The sequence below is a fragment of the Phoxinus phoxinus genome, assembly GCF_949152265.1.
Source record: "Phoxinus phoxinus genome assembly, chromosome: 4".
NCBI classification, from domain to species: domain Eukaryota; kingdom Metazoa; phylum Chordata; class Actinopteri; order Cypriniformes; family Leuciscidae; genus Phoxinus; species Phoxinus phoxinus.
The window spans coordinates 17,432,578-17,459,700 of record NC_136879.1 but is presented as its reverse complement, the minus strand read 5'-3'; the positions used below and the strand labels follow the sequence as shown (position 1 = coordinate 17,459,700).

General features: G+C 41.6%; 1 protein-coding gene across 2 annotated transcripts in view; it reads right to left on the bottom strand.

The window, feature by feature from the left end:
- rcbtb2 (regulator of chromosome condensation (RCC1) and BTB (POZ) domain containing protein 2) overlaps positions 1-24,448 on the bottom strand; it is a 40,501-nt gene extending 16,053 nt beyond the window's left edge. The window contains exons 1-5 of one of the 2 annotated variants that reach the window (XM_079610900.1): positions 24,191-24,448; positions 22,339-22,470; positions 13,461-13,611; positions 10,297-10,463; positions 7,954-8,112 (exon numbers count right to left, since the gene is read on the bottom strand). In XM_079610900.1, the coding sequence (XP_079467026.1) occupies positions 7,954-8,112; positions 10,297-10,463; positions 13,461-13,611; positions 22,339-22,464 (603 nt within the window). In that variant the 5' untranslated portion in view covers positions 22,465-22,470; positions 24,191-24,448. The remainder of the gene's footprint in view (positions 1-7,953; positions 8,113-10,296; positions 10,464-13,460; positions 13,612-22,338; positions 22,471-24,190) is intronic. The other variant, XM_079610901.1, reaches the window with a different exon arrangement.
- Positions 24,449-27,123: the final 2,675 nt, after the last annotated feature.

Genomic DNA, 27,123 nt, shown 5'->3' with positions numbered 1-27,123 from the left:
ACTGCGCTACTTCGAGTTCATCACAGCGTGGACTGTTTATTTGCTGCAGTATTAATATCATCGCTGTGAGATCTAGTGAGTAGAATTCAACTTTTTTTATTCATTCTTTATTTAAAGTGCAATGAACAAACAAATTATAGAAGGCTTCAGTCTTCAGACGTTTCAGTCCACAAATCACCAACATTCACCATGGATTTATGCTGCATTCACGCCATGTCTAACAACACTTGATGTTTATATTCTGAGCTGTTCTGAATTATGCGTTTCTATAGTACCGCTATCAATGCCAAAATGAATATACAGTGGTCAGGTCGTACAGCGGTCACATGGTACAAAGTTAGCCTGACGTCATCATAGTCAGAATGTGAGTCTGATACTGCTCCATTGGGCTGTGATTATGGGGTGTGTTTCAACTGAACCAGGAAAGAAAATGCCTCCGCACTCAATTGGATAGACCTACAACCAATCAGAGCAAAGCAGTAAGTGACGCATGTTGAATGCTTTGATCGCGGTTCTCTGTTCCTCTTTAAAAATGAATGCGCTGTCGATATCTTCTATAACAGGCGGAATCTACACATCTCAATTCTCCAGCGGCAGCCATCTTTGTTGTAAACGAATTCAAACCAAGCGCTCTTTGGTGACGTGGATGAATACGTTACTGTTGATCATCTGTCCATCATCGTATAAAGCCCGCCCTGACAATCTGATTGGTCCAAAGAGCTCTGGTTTGAGCATAGTTGCTCCACAACGGATCAAGTCCAGACCGACCTTCCCGTTCCCGACCTCAAATGTTGTGGGCAGGGCTAAGTTCGGCTAGCATCTAGGCTAGTACAAAGTAGGAGCTCTCAAAACTCAAAAAAGCAATTACCACATGGCGTGAACGCACCTTTAATGTAGCAACGCTAACCTTAACCATGATATTGTGGCAGAAATAGTCAAATGTTGTTTTACATTATTCATCGAAGGGCAACCTTATGAGAGTGAAATTCAAGCACTTTTCAAGGGCTTTCAAGTGCTTCACACTTTTTCCAGCATTTCAAATCTCAAATTATTATCCAATTTGAATGTTTTTTTAAATGCGATTTGTAAGAAAAACTTCATAGCAAACAAACACTTATTTATTTATTTATTTTAAAATGCATGAAATGACCATGATAACCAGTAGATGGCAGCAGAGAAGCACTTATTGACTTAGCCATATCCACTCTCTAATCTAATATATCGAGAAAAAGTTTAGTCACACTCTCATAAAAAAAAAAATCTTCACATTGTGACTGAATTACATAGAAAGCAAGTAAAGAGCTCTCCTTTTATCATCACTGAAGCTATTGGTCACTTCAGTATGAAGCTATAGTATAGAAGAACAATGGTACATTTAATAAAGAGTAGAATATTTACTTTTTCCCTATAAAATGTTGTTTTTACACGTTACAGTTGTTAATGACAGTTAATTTCATCTGCATCTCAATTCAAGCTCAGTGCTTCACTGTAAAATATCCACACAAAAAACAAACATGTAATAGTATTGGATCAAAGGTCAACAGCAGAGACATTGGTTAATAAAATGAGATTAAAGACTATTTGTGTTATTTGACATATTTAATTATTGCAGGTTTGAGTGATATTCTGAGTTTGCGTTTGACTGTTTTAATTCATTATGAGGAATACTAAATGTGTTTTTGTGCAAGTGTGATGAGTAAATGCATGTTCACATTTAGTCTAGAACTGCAATAATCATGATGTTCACACACAGCGCACAACGCCTCTGCACTTACTCACGATTTCTCTCAACATGGGGACAGGAGAGCTGTCAGTCAATACATGGGAAAAAGTAACTTGCATAACTTATTTGTAAAACTATCTCAGATATTTTGTTGTAAATTTGTTTTACAGTAATGCGTTACTTTACTTGTTACTTAAAGCTGCAGTCCGTAGTTTTTCCTCTTTGTCGCCATCTCTGTTTGAAAACTGCAATTGCAGTTATTCGTGGAATTATCAACTTCACGTGAGTTGTGCCTTGACACAGCACAGCGCGGATGAATCCAATGTTTTGAGGAGAATGTGCGGCTGTAAGTCACCGCGCCGGTGTGGATACTGGCATTCAGAATCACAGATTATACTTTTTGGAAGTATGACCAACATAATAATTTTCATCGGAAAATGTAATCTGAACAAGTAAGTAACATCCACTTTTGTTCTGACACACTAGCCCAGACTCCTCCTTTACGTGTACAGATGTGACGTAACACTAGCCGAGACTCCTCCTCTATGTGTACAGATGTGACGTAACACTAGCCCAGACTCCTCCTTTATGTGTACAGATGTGACGCAATACTAGCCGAGACTCCTCCTCTATGTGTACAGATGTGACGTAACACTAGCCCAGACTCCTCCTTTATGTGTACAGATGTGACGCAATACTAGCCGAGACTCCTCCTCTATGTGTACAGATGTGACGTAACACTAGCCCAGACTCCTCCTTTATGTGTACAGATGTGACGCAATACTAGCCGAGACTCCTCCTCTATGTGTACAGATGTGACGTAACACTAGCCCAGACTCCTCCTTTATGTGTACAGATGTGACGTAACACTAGCCCAGACTCCTCCTTTACGTGTACAGATGTGACGTAACACTAGCCGAGACTCCTCCTCTATGTGTACAGATGTGACGTAACACTAGCCCAGACTCCTCCTTTATGTGTACAGATGTGACGCAATACTAGCCGAGACTCCTCCTCTATGTGTACAGATGTGACGTAACACTAGCCCAGACTCCTCCTTTACGTGTACAGATGTGACGTAACACTAGCCGAGACTCCTCCTCTATGTGTACAGATGTGACGTAATACTAGCCGAGACTCCTCCTTTATGTGTACAGATGTGACGTAACACTAGCCCAGACTCCTCCTTTATGTGTACAGATGTGACGTAACACTAGCCGAGACTCCTCCTCTATGTGTACAGATGTGACGCAATACTAGCCGAGACTCCTCCTCTATGTGTACAGATGTGACGTAACACTAGCCCAGACTCCTCCTTTATGTGTACAGATGTGACGTAACACTAGCCCAGACTCCTCCTTTACGTGTACAGATGTGACGTAACACTAGCCGAGACTCCTCCTCTATGTGTACAGATGTGACGTAACACTAGCCGAGACTCCTCCTTTATGTGTACAGATGTGACGTAACACTAGCCCAGACTCCTCCTTTACGTGTACAGATGTGACGTAACACTAGCCGAGACTCCTCCTCTATGTGTACAGATGTGACGTAATACTAGCCGAGACTCCTCTATGTGTACAGATGTGACGTAATACTAGCCGAGACTCCTCCTCTATGTGTACAGATGTGACGCAATACTAGCCGAGACTCCTCCTTTATGTGTACAGATGTGACGTAATACTAGCCCAGACTCCTCTATGTGTACAGATGTGACGTAACACTAGCCCAGACTCCTCCTTTATGTGTACAGATGTGACGCAATACTAGCCGAGACTCCTCCTCTATGTGTACAGATGTGACGTAATACTAGCCGAGACTCCTCCTTTATGTGTACAGATGTGACGCAATACTAGCCGAGACTCCTCCTTTATGTGTACAGATGTGACGCAATACTAGCCGAGACTCCTCCTTTATGTGTACAGATGTGACGTAACACTAGCCCAGACTCCTCCTTTATGTGTACAGATGTGACGTAATACTAGCCGAGACTCCTCCTCTATGTGTACAGATGTGACGCAATACTAGCCGAGACTCCTCCTTTATGTGTACAGATGTGACGCAATACTAGCCGAGACTCCTCCTTTATGTGTACAGATGTGACGTAATACTAGCCGAGACTCCTCCTTTACGTGTACAGATGTGACATAATACTAGGCGAGACTCCTCCTTTATGTGTACAGATGTGACGTAACACTAGCCCAGACTCCTCCTTTATGTGTACAGATGTGACGCAATACTAGCCGAGACTCCTCCTCTATGTGTACAGATGTGACGTAATACTAGCCGAGACTCCTCTATGTGTACAGATGTGACGTAATACTAGCCGAGACTCCTCCTCTATGTGTACAGATGTGACGCAATACTAGCCGAGACTCCTCCTCTATGTGTACAGATGTGACGTAATACTAGCCGAGACTCCTCCTTTATGTGTACAGATGTGACGTAATACTAGCCGAGACTCCTCCTTTATGTGTACAGATGTGACGTAACACTAGCCCAGACTCCTCCTTTATGTGTACAGATGTGACGCAATACTAGCCGAGACTCCTCCTCTATGTGTACAGATGTGACGTAATACTAGCCGAGACTCCTCCTTTATGTGTACAGATGTGACGTAATACTAGCCGAGACTCCTCCTCTATGTGTACAGATGTGACGCAATACTAGCCGAGACTCCTCCTCTATGTGTACAGATGTGACGTAATACTAGCCGAGACTCCTCCTTTATCAGTACAGATGTGACGTAATACTAGCCGAGACTCCTCCTTTATGTGTACAGATGTGACGTAATACTAGCCGAGACTCCTTTATGTGTACAGATGTGACGTAATACTAGCCGAGACTCCTCCTTTATGTGTACAGATGTGACGTAACACTAGCCGAGACTCCTCCTTTATGTGTACAGATGTGACGTAACACTAGCCGAGACGACTCCTCTATGTGTACAGATGTGACGTAACACTAGCCCAGACTCCTCCTTTACGTGTACAGATGTGACGTAACACTAGCCGAGACTCCTCCTTTACGTGTACAGATGTGACGTAACACTAGCCCAGACTCCTCCTTTACGTGTACAGATGTGACGTAATACTAGCCCAGACTCCTCCTTTACGTGTGCAGATGTGACGTAATACTAGCCGAGACTCCTCCTTTATGTGTACAGATGTGACGTAATACTAGCCGAGACTCCTCCTTTATGTGTACAGATGTGACGTAATACTAGCCGAGACTCCTTTATGTGTACAGATGTGACGTAATACTAGCCGAGACTCCTCCTTTATGTGTACAGATGTGACGTAACACTAGCCGAGACTCCTCCTCTATGTGTACAGATGTGACGTAATACTAGCCGAGACTCCTCCTTTATCAGTACAGATGTGACGTAATACTAGCCGAGACTCCTCCTTTATGTGTACAGATGTGACGTAATACTAGCCGAGACTCCTTTATGTGTACAGATGTGACGTAATACTAGCCGAGACTCCTCCTTTATGTGTACAGATGTGACGTAACACTAGCCGAGACTCCTCCTTTATGTGTACAGATGTGACGTAACACTAGCCGAGACGACTCCTCTATGTGTACAGATGTGACGTAACACTAGCCCAGACTCCTCCTTTACGTATACAGATGTGACGTAACACTAGCCCAGACTCCTCCTTTACGTGTACAGATGTGACGTAATACTAGCCGAGACTCCTCCTCTATGTGTACAGATGTGACGCAATACTAGCCCAGACTCCTCCTTTACGTGTACAGATGTGACGTAACACTAGCCGAGACTCCTCCTCTATGTGTACAGATGTGACGTAACACTAGCCCAGACTCCTCCTTTATGTGTACAGATGTGACGTAACACTAGCCCAGACTCCTCCTTTACGTGTACAGATGTGACGTAACACTAGCCGAGACTCCTCCTCTATGTGTACAGATGTGACGTAACACTAGCCGAGACTCCTTTATGTGTACAGATGTGACGTAATACTAGCCCAGACTCCTCCTTTACGTGTACAGATGTGACGTAACACTAGCCGAGACTCCTCCTTTATGTGTACAGATGTGACGCAACACTAGCCGAGACACCTTTATGTGTACAGATGTGACGTAATACTAGCCCAGACTCCTCCTTTATGTGTACAGATGTGACGTAACACTAGCCCAGACTCCTCCTTTATGTGTACAGATGTGACGTAACACTAGCCGAGACTCCTCCTCTATGTGTACAGATGTGACGTAACACTAGCCCAGACTCCTCCTTTATGTGTACAGATGTGACGTAACACTAGCCGAGACTCCTCCTCTGTGTACAGATGTGACGTAATACTAGCCGAGACTCCTCCTTTATGTGTACAGATGTGACGTAATACTAGCCGAGACTCCTCTATGTGTACAGATGTGACGTAATACTAGCCGAGACTCCTCCTCTATGTGTACAGATGTGACGTAACACTAGCCGAGACTCCTCCTTTATGTGTACAGATGTGACGTAACACTAGCCCAGACTCCTCCTTTATGTGTACAGATGTGACGTAACACTAGCCCAGACTCCTCCTTTATGTGTACAGATGTGACGTAACACTAGCCCAGACTTCTCCTTTATGTGTACAGATGTGACGTAACACTAGCCCAGACTCCTCCTTTATGTGTACAGATGTGACGTAATACTAGCCGAGACTCCTCTATGTGTACAGATGTGACGTAACACTAGCCGAGACTCCTCCTCTATGTGTACAGATGTGACGTAATACTAGCCGAGACTCCTCCTTTATGTGTACAGATGTGACGTAACACTAGCCGAGACTCCTCCTCTATGTGTACAGATGTGACGTAACACTAGCCGAGACTCCTTTATGTGTACAGATGTGACGTAATACTAGCCCAGACTCCTCCTTTACGTGTACAGATGTGACGTAACACTAGCCGAGACTCCTCCATTATGTGTACAGATGTGACGTAACACTAGCCCAGACTCCTCCTTTATGTGTACAGATGTGACGTAACACTAGCCGAGACTCCTCCTCTATGTGTACAGATGTGACGTAATACTAGCCGAGACTCCTCCTTTATGTGTACAGATGTGACGTAATACTAGCCGAGACTCCTCTATGTGTACAGATGTGACGTAATACTAGCCGAGACTCCTCCTCTATGTGTACAGATGTGACGTAACACTAGCCGAGACTCCTCCTTTATGTGTACAGATGTGACGTAACACTAGCCCAGACTCCTCCTCTATGTGTACAGATGTGACGTAACACTAGCCGAGACTCCTCCTTTATGTGTACAGATGTGACGTAACACTAGCCCAGACTCCTCCTCTATGTGTACAGATGTGACGTAACACTAGCCGAGACTCCTCCTCTATGTGTACAGATGTGACGTAACACTAGCCCAGACTCCTCCTTTGTGTACAGATGTGACGTAACACTAGCCCAGACTCCTCCTTTACGTGTACAGATGTGACGTAACACTAGCCCAGACTCCTCTATGTGTACAGATGTGACGTAACACTAGCCCAGACTCCTCCTCTATGTGTACAGATGTGACGTAACACTAGCCGAGACTCCTCCTTTATGTGTACAGATGTGACGTAACACTAGCCCAGACTCCTCCTTTATGTGTACAGATGTGACGTAACACTAGCCCAGACTCCTCCTTTACGTGTACAGATGTGACGTAACACTAGCCCAGACTCCTCTACGTGTACAGATGTGACGTAACACTAGCCCAGACTCCTCTATGTGTACAGATGTGACGTAACACTAGCCGAGACTCCTCCTTTATGTGTACAGATGTGATGTAACACTAGCCGAGACTCCTCCTCTATGTGTACAGATGTGATGTAACACTAGCCGAGACTCCTCCTTTATGTGTACAGATGTGACGTAATGACGCAAAGACATGCTCGAATTTCCAGCGGAAATCCACCAGTACCACTGGAATTAAAAACATTATTACAAGCTTACCGTTTTGAATCGAGCTAAGGCAAGCAGAGAGTTTTGAACACTGGCTGGTGATGTACTTGCTCAAACATTTATTTTGGATAATTTTTAACCCAAAAAAGTTACGGACTGCAGCTTTAAAGTAATCTGATTACGTTTATCGTGTCACATGTAAAACGTTACACCCAATACTGATTGTGAATAAATATTATTGAATTTATTAGATTTTTTTTTCAATCGATTGTCATGTGTGGGTATAGATTAAACTCGTGTTATTAATCTCACCTCTCCATTGTCCAGGACGGCCATGGAGCAGAGCTGTCCGCAGGCGATGTTGACCACCACCTTGTTCTGCAGGCAGCTGCTGACCCTGCGTGGGGTGGGCTGGTTGGCCGTGGATCCCGAGCCCACCTGCCCAGAGTTGTTGTAGCCCCAGGCAAACACCTGTGCACAAGAGAGGACATGAAATGGATCAGAAAATTGCAAATAATAATTTGAGGCATAATTATTTCATAAAATCACAAACTTTTGCCATTTAAAAAAGGCACTAAGCCATATTGCATTCGATTTTAGTTATTTTGACGGATACTTTATAAAAACAATAGCACAAAACACAACGTTAGAGACATGCTTTAATTGTCAACCTTGCAAAAAAAGGCAGATACGTGAACAGTGTATGTTATTGTTATCTCGTGCCGTTTTATCCCATCTCTGTGCTGTTAGACGACTGCCACTCCTTCAGAAACGCCTGAAGCGTTCCCAAATACGGCTTCATGCGGAGACACTCAGATGCACACCTGCTCTGTCTTTATAAACAAATACTTCAATGTGTTATGATGAATGTCCAGTACCATGGAAACATCCTTAATGTCTTTTTTCCAGCTAGTCATTTTCAAGAACAGCGTCCAAGATTTTGTTGGGAAATCTGTATCTCCAAGGGAAAATGTTTCTTTGGAAATGCACGATCATTGATCATTACTTTGTAATCATGTTAACTGAGTGCAGACAGGTTTACTCACCAATTTACAGTAATTTTCATATCTGTATGCCTATTTCTAAAGTTAGATATACTCAAGCAAAATGCACGTTTTTTACTAACTTACATTTTTGTAACTTTGTTTTTCCATTTTTCACATTATATAAAAAAACTGAAGTGAAAAAAAAAAAAGACCACACTGCACTGAAAGATGCCAACCAACACAGACAATCACCAGATTACAGTATGTCACTTCTCAGACTAATGTCAAGTATGGGTATTGTATTGATCCATATAGAGAGAAAGTTTATCATTTGCACGTGTTTTAGGTCCTGTCAGTTTAAACATTCAAGCGGTTTTAAACCATTCGAGCGCAAGAAGTCACGAAAGAAAAGTCATTTCGGACCTCGCACCTAATTCTGCTCTCTTCCATGTCTATTTGTGCTTGAACGGACACAAATATTGGTGAGTATCCTCATAAACACAGTCGTAAACCATTGAGAAAGAAAAGCGATGCCTATCATTATATTGGATCCGTGCATTCGGCCTTAAAGTGACAGCAGCCTAAGATTCCTTAACAACAAAATACAAAGAAAAAATATTTTTTGCAGCTTTAACAAAGATTCATTTTATTTCACGTATATGCTGAAGACTATGCTGTGTTATTTTACATATGATTCGATTTCTGTACCTGAACACTGAAGACTTACTTGAAAACTTACCTAGATCTTTGTTCTATTGTATTTACCGTATTTTCCGGACTATAAGGCTCACTTTTTTTTTTAAATAGTTTGGCTGGTCCTGCGACTTATAGTCAGGTGCGACTTATATATCAAAATTAATTCATACTGACTGAGACGAACCAAGAGAAAACATTACCGTCTACACCCGCGAGAGGGCGCACTAGTTGGAAGTTGTTCAGAATCGACACCAAGGATGAAGATTTCAATGGATTATTCAGTGTTGTGGAATGAGATCGGGAGCTTGGTGAACTTGCTTACCGGTAACTTGCTTGGACTCGCTGGATTTTGTCAATTTAGCCTATTCAGCCTCCCAGGTATATGCTCTTTATGCTATTGTGTCGCTGAATAACTGTTAATGTGTTACGTTAACATACCAGACACATAGTCAGCCTGTTGTTCTGTGTGCTTTTGTGTAGTTGAATAACTTGCCTTTCCAGATTAAATGTTTGTTCTTGGTCTTGGATTTTGTGAAATACATTTCTAAATAAATGCGACTTATAGTCCATATATGTTATATATGTTTTTTTCCTCTTCATGACGCATTTTTGACTGATGCGAAAATACGGTACCTAATTTGTCATTTGTAAATTTGTAATTTGTTTATTATTTTCTATGCACTCCCCTACAAAATCTACCCAATCATTCTAGAATGATTCATTTATCCAAATAGAGCTATTCAAGCCATCTGGTGAAATCGCTTTCATATCACAACATATAATCGCAGAAAATCTAAACATCAACATGTCAGTTTTTTACAATACCGTGCAGCCCTAATATGCTAGGTATTATAAGAATGCCAGTTTTTTTTCTCCTGTGTAAAGCACTTTGGTTTGTTATTAAAAGTCCCAATCTAATCTGTCTTAAGATCCATTTCCTCATTTTTGTTTGATAACATCTCTTTTTTTTTACCTCTCCGTCGTTGGTGAGGGCTATGGTGTGGTGGGAGCCGCAGGCCACCTCGGTCACTCTCTTGCCGATGAGGTTGGTGGAAACCAGGGCAGGAGTCAGGCCGTGGTTGGTGGTGCCGTTGCCCAGCTGACTGTAGCCATTGTGACCCCAGGCATAAACTTCTCCATCTACAGACACAGAGGACAAGATACAGATCTGAGGATTAATCACTGGCTCAAGTCCATATAAATTAAAAGTAGATACACTTACACAATCTACTACACAAGGCCAAATAAAAGCAAAAATACGACTGAACTTGAACATCTGACGTACATTTAATTAAAGACCCCGGCCTATTGCTGACCATCTGCAAACATCTGTTGTCTCAATTTTTACCTCAGTGAAAAACTTGATGTTGATCAGATATAAAAACGTTGTTCTCCAAAACTCCATGTTGCGACATGTAGAATATCTCTCACATTAAGTCACCACCAAATACAGCAAAATTAGACCGCATAAAGACGTTGTGTTTTAAAAATGTCTCTTGAGGGTTTCACCACATAATATTAGGCACGAAATGGACGTTGTGACCAACTTTACTTCCATATTGTGGTGTATTTCTGAGCGAAACAGCATTGAAATATTAAATATTAAAATCATATTAAACAGATGAACACTGACTTCAGAGACATCACAATTTCCAAAGCCAAATCTGATACACAGTTAAGTCACGTTTGATTGTTGAACACACCACTCGTGAAATGCCGCGATGTGATCTCAAGACTGAAAACCATAAACACTAGATAGAAGATTAAACTTCAAAGTGAATTAACCAGATAATACAATTCCACATTTTCAACAGAAATTTGACACCACAACAAAAACTGAAATGTCATCGAACACCTTTCTTCGTGTTAAAAAAATTACATACTGTAAATACTATTAAGTATTATTTAAAAGGGAATAATAATTAAACTATGATGTAGCCATTACACTTCTATACATCCCTCTTGATGCTCACCATGTTTTTCTGTTTTGCTTATGATCATTTCCAAAATCAGATCCACACCCACTTCCACAAGGTCTGTGTATATGCATTTACATCCTGACAAACTAGTGTAAATATCATTAGGGACAAGACTCCAGCGTATACATGATCATACCGGTGTGTGACCCTGGACCACAAAACCTTATGGGTCAATTTTTTTAATTGAGATTTATGCATCATCTGAAAGCTGAATAAATAAGCTTCCCATTGGTGTATAGGATAGGACAATATTTGGCAGAGATACAACTATTTGAACATCTGAATCTGAGGGCGCAAAAAAATCTAAATATTGATAAAATCGCCTTTAAAGTTTTTCATTTATGTTCACGATTGTGCAGCATTCACGCACAAAAATACAATTTTGATATATTTAAGGTAGGAAATTTATGAAATATCTTCATGGATCATGATCTTTAATTAACATTCTAATGATTTTTGGCATAAAGAAAAAGCGATAATTTTGACCCATACAATGTATTGTTGGCTATTGCTACAAATATAGGCTACCCGTGCGACTTGTGACTGGTTTTGTGATCCAGGGTCACATATATGACCACTGTTGAATGGGCTGCACAGTAAAGATAAAATAATAATGGTTGATTATTTCCCTTGATATTGTATTCTTATTCTTATTCTTTTGTGATCCAGAATAGCAGCACAGCTGAAAGGTTTGTTTGAGCGGCGCCTGCTACTGGACAGGTGTGAATCTGCATTTCCTTCAGCCTGAGGCTTATTCAATTCACTTTTGGTGTGAAAGGTTTATTAAAATAACAAACATGCAGGCGCAGCCCGGGGGAGAAAAAGTTGCGCAAAAGTAACGTAGCACATTATTTTCCATAAAAAGTAACTAACACAATGAGTTACTTTTTTACAGAGTAACGTAATATTGTAATGCATGACTTTAAGGAACACACCGACTTTTTGGGACTTTAGCTTATTTATCGTATCCCCCAGAGATAACTCTGGGGGATAACTCTGTCTGACGCACTCACCGCTAGCCTAGCTTAGCACAAAGACTGGAGGTAAACTGCTCCAGCTAGCATACTGCTCCCAATACGTGACAAAATAACGCCAACATTTTCCTATTTACATGTTGAGATTTGTATAGTCACAGCGTGTACAAATAACAAGGTCACACGAGACACAGCAATCTTCTAATATACATACTGGGAACTATATTCTCAGAAGGCGAAGCACTGCTACTTCTGCGGAGTGATCATCTTGCAGCGCCTGAGAAGACCCGTGGTGAGGAGAAGAGAGTTCGCTCAGAGCGTTGCGCTAATCACTCCGCAGAAGTAGCAGTGCTTCGCCTTCTGATAATATAGTTCCCAGTATGTATATTAGAAGATGGCTGTGGCTGTATTTGTATAGTCACAGCGTGTACAAATAACAAGGTCACATGAGACACAGCCATCTTCTAATATACATACTGGGAACTATATTATCAGAAGGCGAAGCACTGCTACTTCTGCGGAGTGATTAGCGCAACGCTCTGAGCGAACTCTCTTCTCCTCACCACGGGTCTTCTCAGGCGCTGCAAGATGATCACTCCGCAGAAGTAGCAGTGCTTCGCCTTCTGATAATATAGTTCCCAGTATGTATATTAGAAGATGGCTGTGTCTCATGTGACCTTGTTATTTGTACACGCTGTGACTATACAAATCACAACATGTAAATAGGAAAATGTTGGCGTTATTTTGTCACTTACTGGGAGCAGTATGCTAGCTGGAGCTGTTTACCTCCAGTCTTTGTGCTAAGCTAGGCTAGCGGTGGGTGCGTCAGACAGAGTTACGGCACGCACGGAGATGAGAAGGGTATGTATGGACTTGTCTAACTCTGGAGGATACGGTGAATAAGCTAAAGTCCCAAAAAGTTGGCGTGTTCCTTTAAAAGAAGCACCAAACACTGATTATTATTATTAGAATATTGGGCTGCTTTTATGTTGTTATTAATAGGCTATGAATATGAATTATGTTTCATCCTTGGAAGCGCCAGAAGGTTAAATAGGCCACCTCAGCATAATCAAGTGAAAATCATTTACCATGGTAGGATATGTAATTTCCCCATCCTGCAACCAAAATTATTTGGTACAACAAAATACCAAATCATTGTTCCATGTTAAAAAGATGTGTCAAACCTGCAGTGGCGATGACCACGTGCGGCCCTGTGCCGTAGCTCAAAGAGACAATTTTCTTCCCGCACAAGATGTCGATCCGCCTGGGCTCAATGGAGCTCTGCGTGTCCCCGAGGCCCAGACAGCCACTGCAGTTTGTCCCAAGTGCAAACACCTGCGGGCGGACACACAAACACATCAGTTTGGGTATGAATGGTTCTCACATGAGTTTTATATAAAGTTTACTTATAATTCATTATGGACCATGTGCCAGATATACTAAAGAGGGAAAATTAGCGAGAGAGATCGCAATCCCATAAAAACACAGATGGGATTGTCTAAAGTTCTTCTGAGTGTGATAACCTCTTCCTCTGAGTGGATACACTTCACTTCTACCATGCGCTCTCTGAGATTCCTCCTCCTACAGCAACTACCACAGCATGTCAAGGACAAAAAGGGTTAAAGCATGCTTTTTTTTGCCCGTTAATGGTGACATAATGCCCCCTTTGCGTCCCCAGAATGTGTCTGTGAAATTTAAGCTCAACATACCCCCCAGATCATTTATTATAGCTTGTCAAATTTGCCCGTTTTTGGGTGCAAGCAAAAACGCACCATTTTTGTGTGTGTGTCCCTTTAAATGCAAATGAGCTGCTGCTCCCCCGCCTCCATTCAGAAGACGGTCGATCCTTTACACGAGCTTCGGATACTCCGGCAATAACAAAACACAAATAATCGTACTCATCCAAAATCTCAGAAATAACCCGTAGTGGAGTGCCGCCTTACGGAGAGACTCGGGAAGAGGGTGCAACTTTTAGACGCACCTGGACGTTTCTGAATGGTTAATGGAAAGTCTAGATACATGCATGTAGTTGTAGTGGAGTTACATTGATTCATGTCATCGACTTGCATGTACAGTCATGTTTAACTCTGACACAAGTTGACAGTTCCCTGAGGTCTTTATAAGACAGCTGTTGCATGTTTTGGTCTAATAGTGTTCAGTGCTCGTCTGTGCAGCAACGACAGAACAGTTTGCTCGAACTTTTGCCATTGCGTTAGAACTGGTTACTGTTTTTTTTTTTTTTTTTTACATGCTTGCAGAGACAGGCTTGCAGGCTTACATAAACAAAGTTACTGGGTTGTCACTTTTCACAGTTTTTGGGTTGGTAGAGGCACAGGACACGATTATAGCACTTAAACATGGAAAAAGTCAGATTGTCATGATATGTTCCCTTTAAATACTCTTGCAAATACCAGTAAACTGACTTAGTAAAACCTTACTAAATCACGCTGCATGATTTAAAGTGGTTGTGAAGTGTGAATTGAGAAATCAAAATTTCGACTTGTTTTAGTATGACCTCATAGTGTGATGAAAGATCTGCTTCTACATCATTGCCTCTTTAGTCCCGCCCACCGATTCACACGAGTCATATAGTAGTAAATACGAGAGTGACGCAAACACAGGATTACTCCAGCAACAAAACCAGAGACACTTCTGAGGATTACAAGACGTTTTAAAGTGCCAAGTCGTGGAAAAACACAGTCTTTGCATCCTTGTAATCCTAACATTAAGAAAGCGAGGATGAACTTTATTTGTAATAAACACATTTGTTTTTAAACAAGACAGAGAGACAAAAAAATAAAAGATGATGCAGAGATGACTAATATTGGATTCGACAGTAATGTCGCAACACAACACACAAGTTTGAGTAACTGTGTTTTTTCCATGCGTCACTATTGCTTTGTCTGTCAGATGATATGTGCTCACTTTACTGTAAATGATGAAAGGAGAATAGAAGAATGACGATGGTACATTCATTCATAATTCGGTGAGGTTTTAAAAATTTCCCAGAATTCACACGTGTAGTGGCGTGGTTGAATATCATTTTAATATGCAAAACTGTTACCCAATCATAGCAGTGGGCGTTTACTTCCAAGTCGTGAATGTGTGAAATCAATCAAAAAGTGTGAAAGGGAGGGTCAAAAACAGGATAGAAATTAGCCTATTACTTCTAAATTAGGATGTTTTTGATGTAAAAACCTTTCTAAGATTAAGCGGACCTCAAAGAAAACTGAAATTTAAAAAGAAAATGCAGTTCATGACCCCTTTAAATACTCTAAGTTCCAATCCTTGATTATGATAGGTCAATAGCTGTGTTTGATTCACGATAAAACACGACTATGACCGCTTCACCCAACGGTTCTATGTATCACTACACAACACCCCTAGCAACCACTCTTAGCAACATAAACACATTCATTGAAGAGAGATCGAGTAAGCGAGTGTACCTGCATTTACAGTAGACATAGCATTTGCCTTCAGCTCAGTCCTATATTCATAATTTAAAAAAAATCCGTTTGAATGTCCGCTGCGACATATTGTCTTTTTAACTGTTAAGGGGTTTTCCCGTGCCCATAGTCATCTGTCAGTTGCGTCTTTCTTCTCCGCGATCACAAGAATTTCAATGTAAAAGTCTTCTCTACTGACTGACTCACTCATAAAGACAGTCTTTGCCGCCATCTATTGGCGAAATAATATATGTAACTGTTTACGGTCAGGGACTATTTTTTCCAGCGGAAGGAAAGCTTTTAGTGATTTTACTTCATGAAAGTTGCATAAATAAATACTTTTCGGCTTTAATATTTGCATTGTGTGGTAACCGTTTTATAAAAGCAATAAGGTAGGTACACGAGGCAAGTGCTGTATCGTGAATAAATCAAATCAAATCAAAGTTTATTTATAGAGCACCTTTTTACAACCGCAGGTGTTCACCAAGGTGCATACAGAAAAAACAACAAAGCAAAAAAAACAACAAAGCAACTTTCATCAAAAAAAACAACAAAGCAAAAAACGACAAGTAACAAGTAACTCTCATACTGTGTTATATGCAGTACCATACAAATATGTTTTTAAATGTGATTTAAAAACTGCAAGTGAAGGTGCCTGCCTAATGTACAAAGGTAAATTATTCCAGAGTTTCGGGGCCATCACTGCAAAGGCACGGTCACCTCTGCTCTTTAATCTTGCATTGGGAGAAACCAAAAGCAGTTGCCCAGCAGATCTAAGTGCTCTGGATGGAACATATGGCTGTAATAGATCTGAGAGGTATTTAGGAGCAGTATTATTTAATGATTTAAAAACTAAGAGTAAGATCTTAAAATCAATTCTAAAACGAACTGGCAACCAGTGAAGGGAAGCTAATATAGGTGTAATGTGATCCTGTTTGCGTGTCCTTGTTAATAGACGTGCAGCCGCATTTTGTACCCTCTGCAAACGTGTTAGAGATGCCTCACCAATGCCTACATATAGACTATTACAATAGTCCAGGCGGGATGATATAAAAGCGTGGATGACCTTCTCAAAATCAGTAAAAGATACAAAAGACTTGACTTTAGATAATTGCCTTAACTGATAAAAACATGATTTAAGTACCAAATTAATCTGTTTATCTAGTTTAAAGTCACCGTCCATTAAAACACCTAGGTTTTTTACAACGGGCTTCACATATGACTTTAAGTCGCCAAGATCTACATCAGGGGCATTAATGGTACCACCAGGTCGAAACAAAATGATTTCAGTTTTATCTTCATTAAACTAAGAAATCGGAGGCCATCCAGGCTTTAATATCCTCAAGACATCTCAACAAAGGTGCTATAGAGTTTGCATTGTTTCGTTTCAAAGGCAGATAGAGTTGCGAATCATCTGCATAACAGTGAAACGAGATGCCATGTTTCCTAAATATGGACCCTAAAGGTAATATATATAAAGAAAATAAAATGGGTCCAAGAATGGAACCCTGAGGGACTCCACATGCAAGAGATGCAGTGGAAGACACAAATTCCCCAAGACGTACCGAGAAAGTTCTTTTACCCAGATATGATCTAAACCATTGTAATGCGGTACCCTTTACACAAAAAATGAATAAAACAGAATTAATAGTGTTGAACAGAACACCAGGTTTGTGAGAATTATTTGCGATGACATTTGAAAAATACCTTGACTTTACCATTTTTACAGTTTTTTGATATATAAACAAGCTGTTTTTCAAGATCTCAGACGAAACCTGTAGCCTATCTTTTTTCCACTGGCGTTCCACTCTCCTGCACTCGTGCCTAGCAGCACGGGTAATGTCATTTAGCCACGGTTCAGATTTTGGCTTAGCACGAATAGTCCTGAAAGGGGCAACAATGTCCAGTGCATTTTGACAAGAAGTATAAAACAATGATGTTAACTCATCAGTATTATAATGCTGAGTGGACACTGAGAAGGCCATGTTTGTGCTATTAAAAACATCAGTAAACTGTTCTGCAGTTAAAGAGTTAAATGAGCGACAGCGACGAGCAGGAGGACATGGTTTAGGACTACAGAAACAAGAAATCTAGAATAACACAGGCATGTGGTCAGAAAAAGTAGCATCACAAACATTAATATTGGTAACAGGTAGACCACACGATAAAACCAGGTCTAATGTGTGTCCGTGCTCATGTGTAGAGCCAGCCACAAACTGCATCAAGTTGAACGACTCCGTGAGATTTAAGAAGTCTTTAACCAATGGCTTGGAGGGACAACATATATGGATGTTAAAATCTCCAACAATTAAAACTCTGTCATACTTCGGCATGATTTCTGCCAGAAAATCTGCAAAGTCGTTTATGAAGTCTTTATGGTATTTGGGAGGACGATAAATCACAGCGCATAGCACTGGGTCAGGTTGATTCAGCTCAAATACAGTCAGCTCAAAGCTTGAGTAGAAGTTGCACATCACACGTCGACAGTTTAATTTTTCCTTAAAAATAATCGCAATTCCTCCACCCCGTCCTTTAAGTCGTGGAGAGTTAAAAAAGTCACAGTTTAAGGGTAAAATCTCTGAAAAGGGGCTTAACTCACCCTCGTTCATCCAAGTTTCAGTCACGCACAGTAGATCCAGGTTATTTGAGGTATAAAAATCATTTTAAGATAAAAGTTTTGTTTGGCATTTACCAGGGCAATCCTGGCCGGAACAGGGTTTTTTGCTGTCCGGGGCTCACGGTCCAACACCCGTAGACACGATGTGTTGACTCCACCTCTCCGAAAGCGGGGGGACACGGAACGAGGAGCCCTGGACTCCTTGTCGGCATCGACCACCGGTACCAGCCAGGTGTAAACAGGATCCAAAGAACGCATGGAAATATAGTTGCAGTCAGCTATCTGATACTCCGCTAATGTTCTACGGAGATTGCGGGAAACTGCCAGACGGGATTTAATTTTTATCAGCAGGCCGCCACGTTTTCCCCGACGTTTAAGTCGCTTTTTCTTCCGAGCAGAGAACGGCGTTCGGCAGAGATATGCAGGTACCTCATGCTGGTGATGTAAGGTTTTCGATCCACCAGAATTATAAATTATCATATTTTCCATATTTGATCTAATGTTCAGCAGTATCTGGCGATCATACACCAGTAGAGAGTCCACATTGTTAAAAAACAGTTAGTAAAAACAACACAAACACAATTAAGGCTAGAGACACCAGACGGCCTGCCACACACACTGGCGCCATCTTGGAATAAGTCACGGCTGAAGGGGTTGCAGCATAGACAGTATATAAACTGGACACAGCGACCCCATAGGTTTCAACGGAGAGAAGTGAAGTCAATTTGAAGCACTCACTTCCTGATCGGCAGGCGAACTGCGCAGGCTCAAACTGAGCTTGACGACGTAGATGAGACGTGAGCAACCTGTAGGTCTTCTAGTAGCTGTGCCGAGAGAAATCTGAATCATTCCCTTACGAATCTCACACGAGTCGGAGAGCGTGAGCATTAGCTGTCCATGAGCTAGCAGCAGGAGCAACTTTATCTCTCTCTATGGGCTTCTCCCTTGACTTTATGCCTCCACGTCCTCCCGATTGCTTGCGAGCTTCTCTGCCTGTCCATACGGTAATTTCTCGACTTGTGCGACAGAGTCGCGCGGTTATGACGCAATCGTTAGCCTATTTTTACAAAAACTGCTTCTACGGGGCCATAACGTAAGGTACAAGGTAATGGAGCATTTTATACATTTTCGTGTTTCTTTAGAAATAAACAATGGACAAACGGTGTCTTTAAACGCCTCAGATGTAAAGTTATTCGCAGTCAAAGTGACGCCAAAATGAATGGGAGTCAATGGAGTGCTAACAGCAGGTGGGGGTCCGCTAGCCAATGGCGGCGCCCAGGGAAGCTTCAGTGTCTTCCGAAACACTGCCCCCCTGGGTTGCAGGCACGCTCCGCTTCGACTTATTCACGATACAGCCACTGATCTATATAATGACAATTAATTATACAATAATGATATAATGTTATTATATAGATCAGTGGATAAAGCACAGCCTCTCGTACCTAATGCGTATGCAATATGGTCAGCCATAAAAAATAACTGTGTCCGCGCTTTTTCAGCGCTAGTTTGTCACTTAGTGTCTTCCAAACATTCGTTTTTCAACACCAAAAGAGGGTTTGCGGATAGTCACGGCTCTGATCGCTCCTCCTAGCGTAACTAACAGTTACACTCCTGTTTACACAGCAAACTGTGTTGTCACTTTAGCACTTGATCCCTGCTAATGCGTTGAAACTTTCTCAAGACATGTTTTGATGACAAAACCTTCGTTGTAAAGGTAAATGGTTAAGTCTTCTCCATGTTTTGTGTTGTTTACTATTCAAATATCTATCTAAAAGGAAACCGGCTAAAAAAAGGAAGTGTCCAGGCTCAGGACGTCCACCAAAGCTCCTCTCAGGAAGCAAACAAGGCTTGTGTTAGCATTACAGGCCTAAATATAGCCTCACTCTATCTGCTTATCGGCAGCCCAAGATCACTCTGGCTTTGTCTCTTTCCTATCGGTGTATCTGTGCAGGGCTCGACAAAACTGTTTTGTCTGCTGTGGACTAGATTTCAACTCACCCTGACACACTTAAATGCACCAGTTCAAAAATGAATTATGTTACGGAATACGGACAATAAAATTCAATATATACGGTCTAAAACTGTAAATAAAACACTAGATGTAGGTCATCCGGGTACTATACTTTTGCTCTTTTACGAGTACAGTAAATTCAGACATACTTATTTTGTCCGGCTACATACAGTAGGGAAGTATGCGATTTCGGACGCAGCCACGGTTGTTTATGAATGGGTCGTTGAATCTTCGACTCAATAAAATTCAATATATACGGTCTAAAACTGTAAATAAAACACTAGAAAAATAAAGTATATGTAAATGAACGATTGGTAGGTCATCCGTCATATGATTCTCCTGTGATCTTTGTTTCGCTGCTAAAACAGAACAAAAACAGACAATATTGCGTCTAAAATGTAAGTGACTTAACATTAACTTGTTTATTGAATTGTCGTGTGAAATCAGTGTCGCATTTTCAATCGTGATGGTATTCAGGAAAACCCCCCTCTTGGTCGTGGGATGTTGCTTAAGGCGAGACACGGCAGGCAAAAACATTGTTGTTGTTTTTCACTGGTCAATTTTGAGATTTTGGGCTATTTGTCTTCAATAACATGTCTTCTTTCAGACCTGTGGTGAAAAAAGTCCAAACTAAAAATCATCAAAAGTTGGCGTTATAAATCGCTCCGTGATCGCTGTCTGCACCCTGTCATCACATACACTGTTGGAAAGCGCTCTCTCTTCTGTACAATGCTGTCGGATCCAAATATGGTCATTTCCTTTTTATCAGCAACCAATCGTGAAAGTACAATGGGCATTTAACTCTAAAAGCGAAATCTCATTGACTGATGTCAATTTCTGACAACCTGATTCGTTCAGATGAATCACGTGACGCGCTCTGACATTTAGATGTGTGTTTTTGACTGTTTTTCTGCTCAGTTGAAGGCCATAAATGCTGTTTATAAGTTTTGATGTGATTTAGGTGGTTTGTATTGTTGTTGCTAATGATTTGATAAGATATTGTGTCAGTAAATAGTTGTTTCCACTAAAAAAGTATAAATTTGTACATTACAAATCTTTAAATGCCTTTTTCTCAAAATTAGTTTTTTGTCATCCTCCAGTATAAACATCTCAGCCTATGTAGCACCTGTACACCAAACTTTCCAGTTATACACTTAGCAGTATTCTGAAGATAAGTTCAGAGGGATTTGTTAATAAATAATTCCTGGCCTGATTTATGTGACATTTTAATAAAATAAATATGGCGAAAATCGATTTTTTAAGGCTATGGACAGTATATTTAGATTTCCTAGGTAATGAAAGCATATATCCTGAAATCCCTCTGAACATCTTTCATCTTGTGTGTAATCAAAATGAAAAAATAATTTTGAACCTGGCTTTATCATATGTTCAGATCTATCCCCTGAAAATATATGCAAAAGTGCGCATATTTAATGAGATAATGCCTAATTTGCATAATCAAACATACAAATTAAAAAAACTTGTAATACATTTTTTTTATATACTTGTGTAAGTAATCAACTGAGGAAGTTTCATGGTGAGATCTATCATTTTAAAATGTTACCCTATTCACCTGTAGTGTCTGTAACATATGGTATAAATATAAAAACATTCATCCACATTTTGAATATTTACCGCAATATGTTAACTAATGTAACCCGTCAGTACATTATATATTATTATGCGCTATCGATCGCCACTTACACGAAATGTAATAAAAACAGATTCAATCTCACGTTTTGGTGATTCCTGAGTTATTCTTGTAATCAGTCCGGTCGCGCAAGTAAAATTTTCTTTCAAGTGCCCCTTCAAAAAAATCCACATCCTCTGTGTGTGTGTGTGTGTGTGTGTGTGTGTGTGTGTGTGTGTGTGTGTGTGTGTGTGTGTGTGAGGGAGGGAGCACGAGCTCCACCCAACCTAATGAACAGCGAGGATCTGTCCTCGTTAATGCTCGCTCTGTCCATTACAGGCTTTCAGCATTACTGCACCTCATCATTGACGGTAACGTAGATGGCCTCATTGGCTGCGCTGCCGAACACACAGGCTTGACGGACGAGCCGCAGCTCCTCGGGGGGCAGGAGGGCGAACACCGGCCACTTTCCCACGTCCAGCATACTACTCTGTGGTACAACACATACACTCACGTCAAAGAAGGCATCAGATGCATCGCAAACAAACAGTCGCCTGCCTGACTAGACTGCATTTTTAGGAATGTTTGGAGCATTTTTGACTCATGTGTTGAATATCAATACATGCAGCCTAAATATAAATAAACACTATTTTTATATTTAAGCACATAGAGGAGTCATGGTATTATTTTACACTCAAGAGGGTCCATGGAAAAGTTTATGGAAAATAAGTGTATCATTTATTTTTTAAATATAAAAATATATTTTAAAAAGTTTAGGGAACCTCATCAATGATGAGGTGTAGTAGATATAAAAATAAAAAATAAGATAAATAATAATACAATTTTGTTTTAAATCTAACTAAAAAAAATATTACAATTTAAACATTTTAATAAACACACAATTTAATAAAAGAAACTAAATTGTATTAGATTAAAATCAATAAAGCATTATTAAAATAAACAAGTAAAAAATATTAAAATAAATAAATAGGCCTAAATAAAACTTGATTATACAATAAATAGTCAATTTGATTAAAATAAATAAATTTAAATACAATTTGATTTAAACAAAAAATAAATAAAAACTTTGATTAAAACAAATAAATAAATAATTAAAATGTAAATAAATACAAATAAGAAAAGCAGTGCAACCATGTAAAAACAAAAGATTAAACTTACTCTAAAATAAACTTAACTAAAATAAATAAACAATACATGACTAAAATTGAAATAATAAATGATTATAACAAATTAAAATAAATATTAAATGAATACATTTGATTAAAATGTATTATTTATAATAAATATATTAATTGAATAAAACATATCCAACTTACATCTAACAGTGCAGTACTGCAGTGAATAATTTATTTACACATAATATACATTTTTCACAGTATTAATTGGGTCTTTATACATGAAAATGTATGTCTTTTTAAAAATTTTAGGATGAGGGCCCCTCGGACGCAAATGATATTTTGGGGGTCCATGATGGCCATCTAAAGAATGAAAAGCCCTGCTTTAAGATCCAGTGGAGAGTAGCATGTCATTTTCATGGTAAGAAAGACAGACACACAATGAACCAATAGGTGTTTACTACTGTGTTTCTCATGGTGTGCCTGAAAATAAGTAGCATGGCCCCACAAAAGCACTTCATTGTAAGGGGAAACCCATGAATATGAACTAAAGTTAAATCTTTGCATTTGAAATTAAATAATAATGCAACATAGTTAAATGTAACATTCTACTAAAGTGACTTAGCTCTGAGACAGGTTATTTTACCTGACAAAGATTTTTTTTAAAGACATTGCTGAACAAATTAGATATTATCAAACAGCAACTTGTACACTAGTTGTTATCAAACACCTAGTCAGGATTAAAAAAAGTAAAGTATATGAATGTTTATGTAAACAAACGCGCGTGTTGTTTCTCGGCTGTTAGCTAACAAGCTAACATATTTATAACACCTCCTCTGTTTACAGAGTTAAAAAAAACAATCCATAATCCGGTTTAAGCCTCAAGCTTAGATGTTAAATGCACTGTCTGCAGCTGAATAGCAGTTGTTATAACATATTTAGAGGTGTTTGAATGGGTTAAGATGCTAGCTGATTTTAGCCGGCTGGAGAGATAGATAGGTAGATTGACGTCATAGAGAAGTGTCAATCCAACTCACCGCGAGGTTTTAACATTAAAACTCTCTAAATGTTTACCTTGTGTTAATATACACTCCAAAGTCTTCATTCCTGGTGTCAATGGGTGATGTAGACGTGGAGAAGCGGTCAGTTTTGCATGGCTAGGACAGCATAGCTGTGGATGTGTGCAGTCTTCTTCTCTGCTAGCAGTGTGTGTGTGTGTGTGTGTGTGTGTGTGTGTGTGTCTTAAAGGTGGATTGTAATCTGGATTTGAGCCAAACTTCCGTAACAAACAAATTACTATGGCAACTACAGTAAAATGGCACGGGTATGGGTGTAAAAACTACTCAAAAATTATACTTAAGTAAAAGTATAGATAACGAGTCCAATCTAGCCAAAAATAAACTTGAGTGAAGGTAAAAAACATTAGGATATTAGGCTAAACTTATAAATTTAAACAAAATAACACTTTTTAAAACATTAAAAAGGTTGAAGTGACCTAGCAAAAATAACAACAAGAGAAAAGCCTCCCTGGTAAGAACATAGTTAATCATGAGGCATTTACAATATTAACATTTTATAATGTTTATTTAAAACACTAATTGTTTTTGAGATTAGTAACATTCATAATGGCCATCAAAATATGAATATGGTATATCAATAAATTTAGCATCCGTAGAGAAGTTACCATGGACCCGTCGATTAGATAAGTCATACTGACTTGTCACAAAAGGATATCACAAAAGGATATGATATGTCTTTTGTTCAGAGCTCACAAAAGGTCTAAATGTTGTTGTTGTTTTACTCTATTGCTTAGCTAAATCATGAAAAAACAAAAACCTCTTTGGATTACAACAACCTGACCATCAAACTTCGAAACACCAATGCAAAATTGTGCTTTGCAAGTCCATATAATATTGTAAAATCTAAAAAGGACAGTTTTTTTTATTTAAAAAAAAAAATGTAATTAGGTAAAACTAATTGCACTTGAGAAAAGTAAATGTTCCAAAAACAATACAGTTAAAAAACAAAACAAGTGAAATTTGAGAACCTGAGTGTTCCTGAGTCTGAAATTCCTGAGTTCGTTCCAGAGAGTGAAATCCCAGAATCCGCTCCAGAAAGTTTAATTCCCGAGTCCGTCTCCAGTGAGCGAAATTCTAGAGTCTGCTCTTTGTGTCTGCCCTGGTGAGATTGAAAAGGTGGTTCTTTCTCTGTGCGTTGCTGCTGGCATGTGTTTCTGGGCCACACACACACACATTGGCTCCAGCCCCTGAGCCCGCTCCAGAGTCTGCTCCCAGAAATGTTTTCCTGACCCGCTGAACTGCTGGCGTCTCCCTGACCCGCTGAACTGCTGCCGCAACCCTGACCCGCTGAACTGCTGCCACAACCCTGACCCACTGAACTGCCGCCGCAACCCTGACCCACTGAACTGCCGCCGCAACCCTGACCCACTGAACTGCCGCCGCAACCCTGACCCACTGAACTGCCGCCGCAACCCTGACCCACTGAACTGCCGCCGCAACCCTGACCCACTGAACTGCCGCCGCAACCCTGACCCACTGAACTGCCGGCGTCTCCCTGACCCGCTGAACTGCCGCCGCAACCCTGACCCACTGAACTGCCGTCACAACCCTGACCCACTGAACTGCCGCCGCAACCCTGACCCGCTGAACTGCCGCTGCAACCCTGACCCACTGAACTGCCGGCGTCTCCCTGACCCACTGAACTGCCGGCGTCTCCCTGACCCGCTGAACTGCCGCCGCAACCCTGACCCACTGAACTGCCGTCACAACCCTGACCCAATGAACTGCCGCCGCAACCCTGACCCACTGAACTGCCGGCGTCTCCCTGACCCGCTGAACTGCCGGCGTCTCCCTGACCCGCTGAACTACCGGCGTCTCCCTGACCCGCTGAACTACCGGCGTCTCCCTGACCCGCTGAACTGCCGGCGTCTCCCTGACCCCCTGAACTGCCGGCGTCTCCCTGACCCGCTGAACTGCCGCCGCAACCCTGACCCGCTGAACTGCCGGCGTCTCCCTGACCCGCTGAACTACCGGCGTCTCCCTGACCCGCTGAACTACCGGCGTCTCCCTGACCCGCTGAACTACCGGCGTCTCCCTGACCCCCTGAACTGCCGGCGTCTCCCTGACCCGCTGAACTACCGGCGTCTCCCTGACCCGCTGAACTACCGGCGTCTCCCTGACCCGCTGAACTACCGGCGTCTCCCTGACCCCCTGAACTGCCGGCGTCTCCATGACCCGCTGAACTGCCGCTGCAACCCTGACCCGCTGAACTGCCGCCGCAACCCTGACCCGCTGAACTACCGGCGTCTCCCTGACCCGCTGAACTACCGGCGTCTCCCTGACCCGCTGAACTACCGGCGTCTCCCTGACCCGCTGAACTGCCGGCGCCTCCCTGACCCGCTGAACTGCCGCCGCAACCCTGACCCGCTGAACTGCTGGCGCCTCCCTGACCCACTGAACTGCCGGCGCCTCCCTGACCCACTGAACTGCCGGCGCCTCCCTGACCCGCTGAACTGCCGCCGCAACCCTGACCCGCTGAACTGCTGGCGCCTGCCTGACCCGCTGAACTGCCGGCGTCTCCCTGACCCGCTGAACTGCCGGCGTCTCCCTGACCCGCTGAACTGCCGCCGCAACCCTGACCCGCTGAACTGCTGGCGCTTCCCTGACCCACTGAACTGCCGGCGCCTCCCTGACCCACTGAACTGCCGGCGCCTCCCTGACCCGCTGAACTGCCAGCGCCTCCCTGGCTCCCTAAGCTACCGGCACCATCCTGGTGGCCCATGCAAATAGTGCCGCCCTGCAGGCTTCCCATCCTGCCAGCACCACCCTGGTCATTCTCTTCTCCAGGTATGCATCAGCCTCCAGGATTCTGCGTGGATTATCGCAAGGTGAATGCTGTGTCAAAATTTGAAGCATATCCAATGCCACGGGTTGACGAATGGCTTGATCGGCTTGGCACAGCTCAATGTTGTTCGAGACTGGATTTAA